The following is an 11,758-nucleotide window of genomic DNA, read 5'->3' on the forward strand; positions in this document are numbered from 1 at the left end:
TACACGGACGTTCGCGAAAGATTCCACGCAGTATAACTTTTATACGAAGCGAACGCTGGGCCGGCTGTTGGGCCAAGCGAGGCCTGCAATTTTTTTTCGTTTCGCGTTTTACTGCCGCGAGTGCTGGGGCTCGTTCGCCCAGGTTTCTTTTCGTTTCATTTTGTTATGCTTTATTTTTGTTTCTCGTTTTGGCTTATTTTCAGGTTTTTCTTTTTTTTCTTTCTTTTATCTCATTCACTGGGTTAGTTTTTCTTCTGACATACTGACTGAATATTTTTTTAGATAGGCTTCAATATATGATGAACATGTTTCCAAATACATGTTGAACATGTTTTCAAATATGCATGAAGATTTACTTAATGTATGCAGAGCACTTTTTCTGCATATAGTAATCACTTTTTAATGCATGATGAACTTTTCTTTACAAACGGTGAATATTTTTTAATATATTGAACTTTTGGCAACATACGTTGAACAAATTTTAAATGCAAATTGTACATTTTTGTAATATATGTTGAAAAGTTTTCTTAATACACAATAATTTTTTTTGTAATTTATGTTGAACATTTTCTTAATATATGGAGAATTTTTTTCACAATGTGCATTTCAAAAAATGTTCAGCATGTGTTAAAAACTTATTGCGTAAACTCATTCTAGCATTTCGAGAAACACGTAGATTTTCTTAATAATAGTTGGAAAAGTTTTAATGCATTTCTAAAATTTATTATGTTTACAATTTTATTTTTAATACATGTTGTCAACCTTTTAATAATAGGGCGTTTACAAAAATATAATCAATATACGAGTAAGTAAAAAACACTATGTGTTTGGCATATAATATTTCTATTATTTGCGTATTTGAATAATATAATGAGGATACGCAATAATTGTAAACGTATTAATATTATGATTAAAAGACGAGTAATTAAGGGCAAGCGGCCGCGCTGGGCCCAACAGCCGGCCCAGCGTGTCCACACTACTATAAATGAATGCCCGCATGTAATATAGCACGAACCTATGGGTTGCTTGGTTGCTAGCGCTTGTCGGCTGCGAACGGTGGGTCGCAGGTTTGAAAAACCTGCCGGCGCCTCATTTTAATTTTACTTTTAATTTAATTTTATTTATTTGGCCAGTTGGCCGAAACTTTCAAACAAGTCCGAACGAAAATAAAAGACTCTCACGGGAACTCTTTACCCCCAAAAATAATGTGCCTTGACGTGATTACATATGAAGTAAGGGGGTTTTCTATACAAATATGCCACGTTGACACCTGACATATGGCCCCGTCGGTCAGATATGCTGTCAATACATAGTTTAGCCCGATTTGCAACGGTTTGTCCGAAATTTGGTATTGACACGTAAAAATTACGAAAACTGGTACCAATCTGCCAAGACAGCCCCAAATATGATACTATTGTGTAATTAATAATTAATTCGAGGAGACGAGCGGCAGGGGCCAACCGGCCAAACCGCCGAGGTAAGCCTGGCTCGCCAAGTTGCTACAGTCCAAAGGCGCTCCACGCTCAGGGTCACTCCGCTTCACTGTCAATCTGTCATGGTGTACTCGCGCGCCTCACTCCATTCAGGTGATCTGAAACTGATCACATCCCTACCCTATCTTACTAACTTACTTGAAGTAAATGGCACAGGGAGGTGATGTTTCAGGTAAATTTTCTGCCCACTACTCCACTCATGCTAATACAAATCTTACGGGAAGAAAGTGAGAAGAAGTAATCATGATCCATTTGCAGCCATGAATTACTAGTAACATTATTATCTCTTATGATAAAAGTTTCAAGTTGTGTATCTTAAACAATAATCTCTGTGAAGCCTGAACCCTGAACATAAACATACACGGTGCTACACGTCTGCACTACACATCCCTCCCAGAAGAAAAACTCAGTAGGCAGTAGCCGGGATTCAGGCCCGGACACAAGCATCTCTGATCGCCCGCAGCTCGGCGGCGGCATCCCTCATGCTCATCCTCTCGTACTGCGCCGCTCTCGTGCAGCTAAGCCCGACCCTGACGGCAGAGACCAGGCAATCCTGCACCGAGACACCGCTGTCACCATCGAATTCCTTGGTTGCCAGGAGCGTCGCGTCGAGGACCTCCTCTATTCTGCCAGGAAACGCCATGCCAACGAACCCCTGCAGCGTCAGGCCATCCCTGAAGATGTCGTCTGTCGGAGACCTCCCGGAGAAGATCTCCAGCAGCGTGATGCCGAAGCTGTAGACGTCGCCGTGTGTCGAGACTTTGCCGGTCGTTCCATACTCTGCAATGCAAAGTACAGATAAGTTATTCCTTTACATACCTACAAAGTTATTCTACTTGTAGTCTCTAATTAAATTTGCTACCAATTGTTGTTTATATGTACATGAGACACTGTTAAGCAGGAGTTTGATTTACCTGCTGCGACGTAGCCGATGGTGCCTCGGATTCCAATGGTGCTCTCTGAATTCATGGTGTCATGGATCCCCGGATCAAGGAGCAGCTTTGCGAGGCCAAAGTCACCGATGCAGGCCGTCATGTCCTTGCTGAGAAGAATGTTGCTCGGCTTGAGATCACAGTGTATGATCGGGGGTACACAGTTGCTGTGAAGATAGTGCAGCGCGTCGGCGATGTCCACGGCAATGTTGAGCCGTTGGATTGCGGTTAGGCTGCCTACGTTCTTCAGCGCTTCAGGTGTCGGATGCAACCACCTGTCTAGGCTGTAATTGGGCATGAGCTCGAACACTAGAGCTTTGAAGTCATCGCCCCTGCCATCGATGCTGGAGCAGCAGGTGATGATCCGGATCAGATTCCGGTGCCTTATGCTCCGCAACGCCTCGCATTCCGACAGGAATGTCTTGGAGGCTCCGACTTGCTGAAGATCAAACACTTTCACCGCCACAGGAACACTCTCGAGTGTTCCGTTGTCATCCAGCGGGAGAACTCCAAGGTACACAGAACCAAACTTTCCTGCACCTATCAGATTGGCATCCGCAAAGCCGTTTGTGGCTTTCGCCAATTCGGCATACGAGACCCTCTGGTAGTTCGAGGCATCAAGTATGTCTGGTGCCGTAGCTTTTGTGTGTCTCGAGTTTCTCTTGTAGCATAGGTAAATGGCGAGGAGTATGGCCAAGATGAGAACTATGCCTACGATTGGTGCCATGATATGAAGAGGCCAATTAGTATGGCTTCCGTACCTTACCACCGAACATTGTGGAAGATGGAGTTGAGGCACGCCACCACAGAGATCGCCATTCTCGGTGAAGTTAAACCCGGTCATGTTTGCAAACACACCCCAAAGTGGAATGTGTCCTTCGAGATGGTTGTGTGACACATCCAGCTCGATCAACGAACTCATATTCGCCATCTCTTCTGGGACTGTTCCAGTCAGATTGTTCCATGAAAGGTACAACTCCTTCAGCCCGGACATGCCTCCGAGCTCCGGAGGTATCCTTCCCGACAATTTGTTGCTCGTCAAGTTCAGCATCTGAAGCCCCTTCAGCTTGCTCAAGGAAGGTGGGATGCTTCCACTAAAGAAGTTGTTGTCCAAACCGAGGAACTCTAAGCTCTGGCAACTACCAAGCTGCTTTGGTATCTCACCGGTCAAGAGGTTTCCCGACAACTTCAGCAGCGCGAGGTTCCCAAGCTTGATGACGTAAGGAGGAAGCGAGCCATCAAGCCGGTTGTTCGATAAGTCCATTGCTTGCGACAACGATGGCAAGTTGAAGAGTTGTCTTGGGACTTCACCTGTGAACGCATTGCTGGAGAGATTGAGAAGAGCCACCTTCTGTAGGTTGCCGAGGGTCAATGGAATTGATCCGCTCAATTCATTGTTGCTAAGCACAAGCCTAAGGAGCTCTGTCAGGCTCCCGATGGAAGATGGCACCGGCCCCGACAACTTGTTCTCCTGCAGCCGTAACTCTGTAAGGTTCTTGAGCTTCCCAATCCCCTCCGGAATGGTGCCGGTGAGGAGATTGGATTCTAGCCCCAAGGTTTGCAGTGCAATGAGGTTCTCAATACCAGATGGAATTGAACCAGATATGCGGTTACCCCCGAGGTTTAGATCCAAAAGCTTCCTCGAGAGGTTGCCGATGGAGTGTGGCATTGTGCCACTGAACTTGTTGTCTTCCAGAGAAAGAATTTCTAGGCTGTTGCACTTTGTCAAACGGTCCAAGAACTCCCAACCGCCGTCTTCATCGGTTGCAGTTAACTTGTTGCCTGACATCTCTAACTTGCTTGGGCATAACGTGCCAATCTCAGAAGGCACGCATCCGTTGAAGCTATTGTTGGAGAGGCTGAGTTGCGTCATGCCTGTGGCATTGGCTAGTGATGCTGGGATCGGCCCAGTCAGGTTGTTCCCACCGAGGAGGAGGACCTGAAGCTTTGTCATCCCAGCTCCTGCGTGTGATGGCAGGCTTCCGGTGAACTCATTGTTAGCGAGGGACATGTCTTCTAACGAGGACATGTTGAAGAATCTTGGTGGGATATCACCGCCCAAGCTGTTTTGGTAGACATTGAGTTCCCGAAGGAGAGCAAGACGGGAGAGGCCTTCGGGGAGGGTGCCTTCCAGAAAGTTCTGGTGTAGCCAGAGGCTATCAAGGTTTGTAAGGTTGCCAAATGATGGTGGGATTCCGCCGGTGAGCAAGTTGTGGTTTAGCCAGAGGGTAGTGAGGTTCGGCAGCGTGCCGAGCCATGCGGGGATGGTGCCGGTGAGGGTGTTATTGTTGAGATAAGCAGTGGCAAGGCTAGTGCAGTTGCGGAGGCTGTCGGGTATCTCCCCGCTCACCCCGCCGTTGTCGCAGAGGCCAAGGTAGCTGAGGCGCCCCAGCCGGCCAAGGCTCGCCGGGATGGCGCCGGAGAGGGCGTTCCGGTTGAGGTCGAGCTTCTCCAGGTAGGTGAGGTTGCCCAAGGAAGGGGAGATGGTCCCGGTGAGGCCGAAGGACATCATCCGCAGGGCAGTGACGTGCCCGCGCGTGCAGTTCACCCCTGCCCACCGGCAGAAGTGCGCCGTGCTGTTCCACGACTGGAGCTTGCCCTCCGGATCCGACACGCCGGCCCTGAACGCCCGCAGCGCGTCCCGCTCGGGGTTGCGAATGCTGCTCGCCGCCGCTAGCCATACGGTCAGCAAGAGCAGCAGTAGCAAGGCTCCCACAGGCCGTGCCATGGTTGCCATATCTAGGCTAGCTAGGGTGGACTGCGGGCCGTAGAGTAAGTGATCAAGAAAGCTGGTTGGGTCATGTGTGTCTACAGCTTTGGCTCGCACACAAGTTATATAGGCGTGTTGCCGTGCTGGTGGCAGTGTAAGCGCTGGTGTCTCGGTTTGCCGTGCCGAGTAGGGCTTCCGTGGGGTGACTAGTGGGTGACCCTTTTCTTCACAAGACTCCAGAGGTGTCGATGAATTGATGTCACTAGAGGCTATATTGGCAGGGTATTGACCTGGTTTGCGGTCTTCTTAATTGTACGCATTAGCTGGTGGCTGTCTAAAACAGCGAAGGTTTTGTTCTCATCCTGTGGAAAATCTATACATGTTAGCTGTAGCCTGTAGGCCACGTTTGCAAAAGGCCACTGAAGACCTTCTCTGGAGAAGTGGAAAGTTGAATATGCATAGAATTTTTTTGGAAATTTTAGTACGGGAATTTCGGGGCGATACATGCTGCAATGCAAGTCGCAAACAGTGGCATTTTTCTTCCGGCAATCAACATACATGGGACCTTTTTCTTCACAAGACTCCAGAGGTACGGTGTCGACGAAATGATGTTACTACAAGCTATTGTGGCAGTGTGTTGACCTGGTTTGCGGTCTTCTTGTGAGTATTAGCAATGGTTTTGTTCTGTTCCAAAACAGCAATTAATGGTTTTGTTCTATTCATGTGGAAAAGTTCTATTCCACGTTATCGTTTGCCTGTTGCTGTACGTAGGCCATGTTTGCTAAAGGCTACTGATTAGGCCTGACTGGACAAGTGGAAAATGGGAAGACACATCAAAATTTTGTGGAGATTTCAGTACGGGAATCTTGCCGCATTACATGGAGGCTAAAAGTTTTCCATCGTGGTTTGGACTGCTGAACATGTCACGTCCATGTCGAAACTATGGCATTTCTTTCTCGGGAATCATGGCCGTAGCATCTGCAGACATTTGTACATTGGATCTGAAAAATGGGCTCAGATTTAGGACAGATAAAAAGATATTCTCCCTGTACACGGGAGGTCTCATGCATGCATGCCTCGGCCATCTATTTGGTTGGAGATTCGCATGCTTGCATTCTTATCTTGTTTGCGTGTATGGCTTAGTCATTGATTATTTTTGGAGGGGCTCATGGATGCATGTTTTGTGTTTGTCGTGATGAGAACTTTCGAACAAGACCAATCTTGATTATATATACTTCAACAACTTTATTTTTTTTCAGATATTGAAACTTCATAATTCTAACGTCAAGTTTTACCAAAATTCATATGCTTTTAGGGTTTTAGATTCTGGGCTTAGAGCTTTAGTGCTTATGGTTTAGGATTTAGGTTTAAGTTTTCATTTTGAAACTTGCTAAATTTATCATCGTTACAATCAAGTTTTAGTAGTTGAAACTTACATGGCCGCTCGATTTCCCTTGTGATCCGCAAAATCATTGGATTCCCCATGGGGGCACACCAAATTTTAAGTTTCAGTTTCTGAAACTTGTGATTTTGCGTTCGCTCGTACCAAGTTCTAGCAGTTGAAACTTAACGGAGATTTATAAATTCATCAAACGTATTCAAAATGGATCTTATTTGAAAGCCTTCGTCACAAGCAACATGAATGTGAATACGAAAAATAAGCTGGATTTGTCGTTCAAAAATATAAAAGATTCAATATTGAAAGTCAAAAGAAAAATTATAGGGGGTGGGATGGGTGGAGTTGCCAAAAGTTGCAAAAGGTTGATTGCATAGGCCATCCAAAATAATCAATGGACTAATTCATGCACAGGACCTCTCGATCGTGCGTGGGAGAAAATCCACTCTCCATGTTGTCGTGGGTTTTACTTCACATATGCTCCCAAATCGCTTACAATACTTTGTTGAAATATCTAAAAATTGTCTCACTAGATCTTTTGGATGTGCTGTGATTAACTCTGAGCCTTTCATTATGACCCATAACATGAAGAAACATTGCTACTTACTCTTTCACAGCGGTGTAGATGCTATCTTATAGAAATCCCTTATGCCTAAAAGTCTTCACTTTGCAAAACGTGCTCTTCGCATTTGAAGCATGTTAACAGCCCCTACGTAGTTGATATTGTAGATGTGGTCCATATTCGGCATCCTCTCCCTATCACGGAGTAACAATGGACCATAACGGATCACATGCTTATCACCATGACGAACCGATCTCTCTCGAGGACCAACATGACTCAGGCCCGGATCACATCCAGAGTGTTGTTGCCTGAACAACCAACGTCATTCGTTCGTCCTAGTGGAACTAATCTTGCAGTAAGTACGTAATGGCGAAATCGACCCTATACCCTATTTAACGACCAAATAGTAGAGGGTGGTTCTATGGTGCTTACCGTTGATGGAGTCGATGATCCACCCATGGCGTAGACGAGAAGAACGAGACAAAGATAGACGAGACAGAGACGAAGACGAAGGAGACAAGTAGGTCATGATGTTGGAGATTTAACTTGTTAACGCCTAAGCGGCCACCACCGCCGCCCTCGGTGCCCAGAAATGACGTTGGATTTGTCCTACAGCTGGAGGTGAGCGGGTAACATGGGTGAAGGGTAAGACATATTTTGCACCATCCAGTGCAGATAGAATTTTTGTCTCCCGCCATCTCCTTGTTGAATCCCCCTGCATCGCCTGGCATGAAGTGTCCCCCCCCCCCCCCCCCCCCCCCTTTGCGCTCTACTCGGCATGGCTCACTGAAAACAACTGATTTGGCTGTTCCTAGTGAGACACGCTCTGGGATACTTCAAAGTTCATATGCGTCCGAGCCAGGCTCTTGTGTACGCAAACAAAGAGGCTTTTTCTGCATCCAGCGAGCCTGTTTGCGTGTGCAAGCAACCAAACGCATCGTTACATTCAGATATGGCCATATTCCCTAGCCTGCCTATGCCTCGCTTAGTGCGAGCTGGAAGGCAGTGTTGCGTCAAGGACGCATATAGTGGGCCGACCCAACAGCGAGTAAGCCATTTCTTTCAATTTTCGTTCGTTCATTTTTTCCTTTTTACATTTGTTTATATTTTCAAAAAATAGTTGAAATACTGACATTCCAAAATTTAAATTTACTAAATTTTCTTTCAAATCATGAATTTGAAAAATGTTAACATAGTGTAGAAAATTGATAACATCGATATGATTCCAAAATATTGTGACATTTAAAATGTTTAATACATATTAAAGAAATCTTTAAACACATATATTTGAAATTTGTTAATCATGTATTTGAAAAACGTTAAATTTGTATAAAAATGTTTTGATGTATAATAAAATGTAAAATGTGTCTGAAAAAAGTTGACAACATATAGTTAAGAAATTTTTAATCATGTATTTTGAAAATATTAAAGATGTATGAACAAATGCGCATTTTGTATGAGAAAAATGTACAAGATGTGTGAAAACAAGTTGACATCAAACCATGGTAATTATGGATTTGAAAAATGTTAAAGGGATATAAAAATATTGGTGAAATAACGAAGACCGCCACTGATCGGCACCACCCGTGGGACATGGCGCGTCCTACTCCCATTCGAACAATCGCTGCGGTGACTAGTCGAACAATCCCAGCCCCACAGAAAATCCCCGTAAAAGCCCGTGAGTTTAGAATTTTCTAAACTGCATCCTCAGTAGCAGCAATTATTGTACTCCTCCAACCAGTCTCGATCACTTGATGCAATGCCAGCCTCGTCTCACCTCCAGGTCCCAGAGATGCCTCCGTCGATGCATAATTTCAGAGCATATGAAGAGAGGATTTTCTTTCCCCCCGGCAAAGGGCGTATGAAGAGATGATTAGTACTATCAGGAACATTAGAGACGGAAATAAAAGGCCGACAAATTCAAGAAATGTTAGCTTTTATGTCTTGGAAACATTTCATCCACTTGGCTAATTTTCCTGCAGCTCTCCAAGTGGTCACAAATTTTAGGACAGAAGGAGGCCGGCCTGGAATTCGACCCCACATATGAACACGCAGACCAGCTAGCCACTCCGCTAGCTGAAGCCGGGGGACAAAGAACGAAACAAAAACAGAGCAGCTCTGGCTACGCCAGTGCTACTTGCGACCAGCTCGCTCGCCGGCCGGCCGGCCTACTGCTGCTGCCGGCCGTAGGAGGAGGAGGGGAGCACGAAGCGCGAGGCGAAGGTGTAGTGGTGGCAGAGGTTGCCGGCGCCGGAGACGTCGTCGTCCAGCGCGGAGCCGAAGCCGTCGCGGTCGAAGTTGCGCGCGTAGCTGAGCGGGTCGTACTGGCGGCACCGGGAGGACGCGCCCGTGGGAGCCGCCGTGCACAGCAGCATCTTGCTCCGCCTCCGCATCCTCCGCACCAGCCGGGCCAGCGCCAGCCCGAACCCGGCCGGGCCCCGCCGGCCGCGGCACGAAGACGACGACGAGGATGCATTGCCCGGATTCCCCATCCCGATCGACCGCTCCTACTCCGGTTGATTCCGGGAGAATGTATGGATCTTGGTGGTTGGTTGGTCTCTTGGAGGCGTAGGTGGGAGATTCCGTGGTGTTGGTGGTGCCGATTTATAGGAGTTGTCGAGCTGATCCGCCAGTGAGTGGAGTGGAGCGGGGTTGTGGGGAGGAGACTACTGGAGCGGGGTGGTGGTGACCGGTGACGACGGCAGCGGTTTCGCGTCTCGCATGTGGCCCGGACGTACGAGAGCGTATAGAAAAGTACACTTCTGCTGGAGCCAGTGTAGAGTAGGTATGGTTCTTTCTTGGTTCATTATCGTAGGATGATAAACTAATTAAAGTGGCTTGAAGTGCAAGGATGAGCCACGAGCCTCCTCTTTGCATCAATCCAACCTAGTTCCTAGACTAGCGAGCAAGTCTCGAGCGAGTTGCTTTTTCGGTTGCAAAAGAGAATTAACTGATGAACCTGGTTCGTTAGTGTAGCTAACACTATGATGATTAGGGAGCAGCTAGCTTGACGAGCTCCAGGAATCAAGGGATGATGTGTGTAAGCAGCACTGCAGCAAGCTAGCCGGCCCTCCAGCAAAACATCGATTACGCATTTCCTAACAAAGAAGGGTTTACATTTTACTACACGCAGCGGGGACCTATGAATAAACTAGGCGTACGTAGACACGTAGTAGGGACGGCGCGCAGAAGCATGCATGTGCATGCACATTGACGATGCATGGGACTTGACGGATTCCGAAGACCGAGAAAATGGAACAACAACTCTTCGACCTTTTGCTCGTACCGAGGTGGAGAAGGCGGGAGACGGCCGTTGGCAAGTGGCAGTGGGGCGGTGCGTGCGAGCGAGCGCCCGCCGGAGCCACTCCGGCCGTGTCCCGCGGGGCCTCTGCATGCGCGCTCGCGTCCGAGGAAAGGGTGGCAAACCGGGCGTCGGTCCGATCGATGAAGACGGACGTTGCGGCCACGCGCCCCAACCCCGCCATGTGCCCTGTCCGTCTTTGCAGCTGCAATACTCCCCAAGTTTGCTCGGACGAGAGATCACGGTCGAGACTTATGCTGCTCTATTATGCAAAAGAAAAATCTAGATCAACTAAAATATATACTACACTGCTCGTTGTGGTCGAAGATGTCCACGATCTTCGTGTTGGGCTCCGGGTACATGGACGACAACCACAACTCCGGCTCCTCCGCGTCGGCCTCTGCCTCCTCTTCCGCCTCTATTTCGGCCAAATGCTCGTCGATCTACACCCGTTATTGTCGCATGAAGTGTCGGTTGGCCTTCACATAGGCCTCATTCTGGATGGACTTCAGGATAACGGTCTGCTCCGCCGTTTCCGCCGCTTGGGCGACCTCAAATCCGCCATGACGTCCTCCATGGGAAGCCCACAACTGGCTCCGGCTCCTCCATGGGCTCCGTCTGTTGCTCCGCCTCTGGTTGCGGTCCCCCCCTGCCGTCCTCCTCCTCCTCGGAGGCAGGGTGCGGAGGCAAGCCGGCTGCGACCTAGGTAGCACGCCTAGGCTGGATCTCCTTGAGCAGCTGGAAGCACTGCTCCAGTGTCAGCATAGTATACATGGTCACCTCTGTTGGGCCATGGTGAGCATGGACAACGAGAAGAGAGGGAGAGGAGTGGATTTGGCTCAGGATGGCGGCACGGAGAGGGAGAAAGCAGATGTGGCTAGGGCTGGGGGTCGTTGTCCGGCTTAAATAGCCGACTTTGGCCCTCAGGCGCAGAGCCGGTGCGGCACCACGTGGCATTCACACACCCACGGAGGAGATGTCTGTCGGACAGTTGGGTTTTCGGGCGATTTCGTATGGGACATGATCATCAGTCCAACGTCACGAACGCGCCCGAGCCGCCCATATCTACCCCAGATTTGGGCTGGATGTGAGGTGTCCCGGTCAACCCGGGCGTTTGAGGCTGGTTTGAAACGCCCGGATGGGCCAAGTTTCTTTTTTTGTCGGGCCGCCTGTCCCGGGCATTTGAAGCAGGTATGGGGCGCCCGAATGCGCTTAGCGGGACACTTCACCTGGTGAGAAATGCATATGGGATATCTCGTGCATGTTGGTCATTCATCTAGTTGGAGATTTGTATCCTCATTTCTCAGCAGTTTATTTCCCATGCTTGCTAACCATTTTGTGAGCAGGCAGCTTCCATGTTTTTT

The 11,758-nt window shown here is 48.2% G+C and overlaps 2 protein-coding genes across 2 annotated transcripts; both read right to left on the reverse strand.

The window, feature by feature from the left end:
• Window positions 1-1,730: 1,730 nt before the first annotated feature.
• LOC123169880 (receptor kinase-like protein Xa21) lies at window positions 1,731-5,217 on the reverse strand. The gene is made up of 2 exons (XM_044587741.1): window positions 2,408-5,217; window positions 1,731-2,273 (listed from the first exon to the last, which is right to left on the reverse strand). Exons 1-2 carry the CDS (start codon window positions 5,160-5,162, stop codon window positions 1,921-1,923), a joined length of 3,108 nt encoding a protein of 1,035 aa, XP_044443676.1. The 5' UTR covers window positions 5,163-5,217; the 3' UTR covers window positions 1,731-1,920.
• A 3,839-nt stretch (window positions 5,218-9,056) lies between these two features.
• LOC123169571 (uncharacterized) lies at window positions 9,057-9,706 on the reverse strand. Its single transcript, XM_044587436.1, has one exon. It carries the CDS (start codon window positions 9,583-9,585, stop codon window positions 9,262-9,264), a length of 324 nt encoding a protein of 107 aa, XP_044443371.1. The 5' UTR covers window positions 9,586-9,706; the 3' UTR covers window positions 9,057-9,261.
• Between the last annotated feature and the right edge of the window lie 2,052 nt (window positions 9,707-11,758).

The sequence above is a fragment of the Triticum aestivum genome, chromosome 7D, assembly GCF_018294505.1.
Source record: "Triticum aestivum cultivar Chinese Spring chromosome 7D, IWGSC CS RefSeq v2.1, whole genome shotgun sequence".
Lineage (NCBI taxonomy): Eukaryota > Viridiplantae > Streptophyta > Magnoliopsida > Poales > Poaceae > Triticum > Triticum aestivum.

Coding starts and splice junctions, on each gene's coding strand:
- LOC123169880 (XM_044587741.1), bottom strand. CDS start 5,162: ATGGCAACCATGGCACGGCCTGTGGGAGCCTTGCTACTGCTGCTCTTG. Junction 2,274..2,407: donor CATCGGCTACGTCGCAGCAG/GTAAATCAAACT, acceptor TTTGCATTGCAG/AGTATGGAACGACCGGCAAA.
- LOC123169571 (XM_044587436.1), bottom strand. CDS start 9,585: ATGGGGAATCCGGGCAATGCATCCTCGTCGTCGTCTTCGTGCCGCGGC.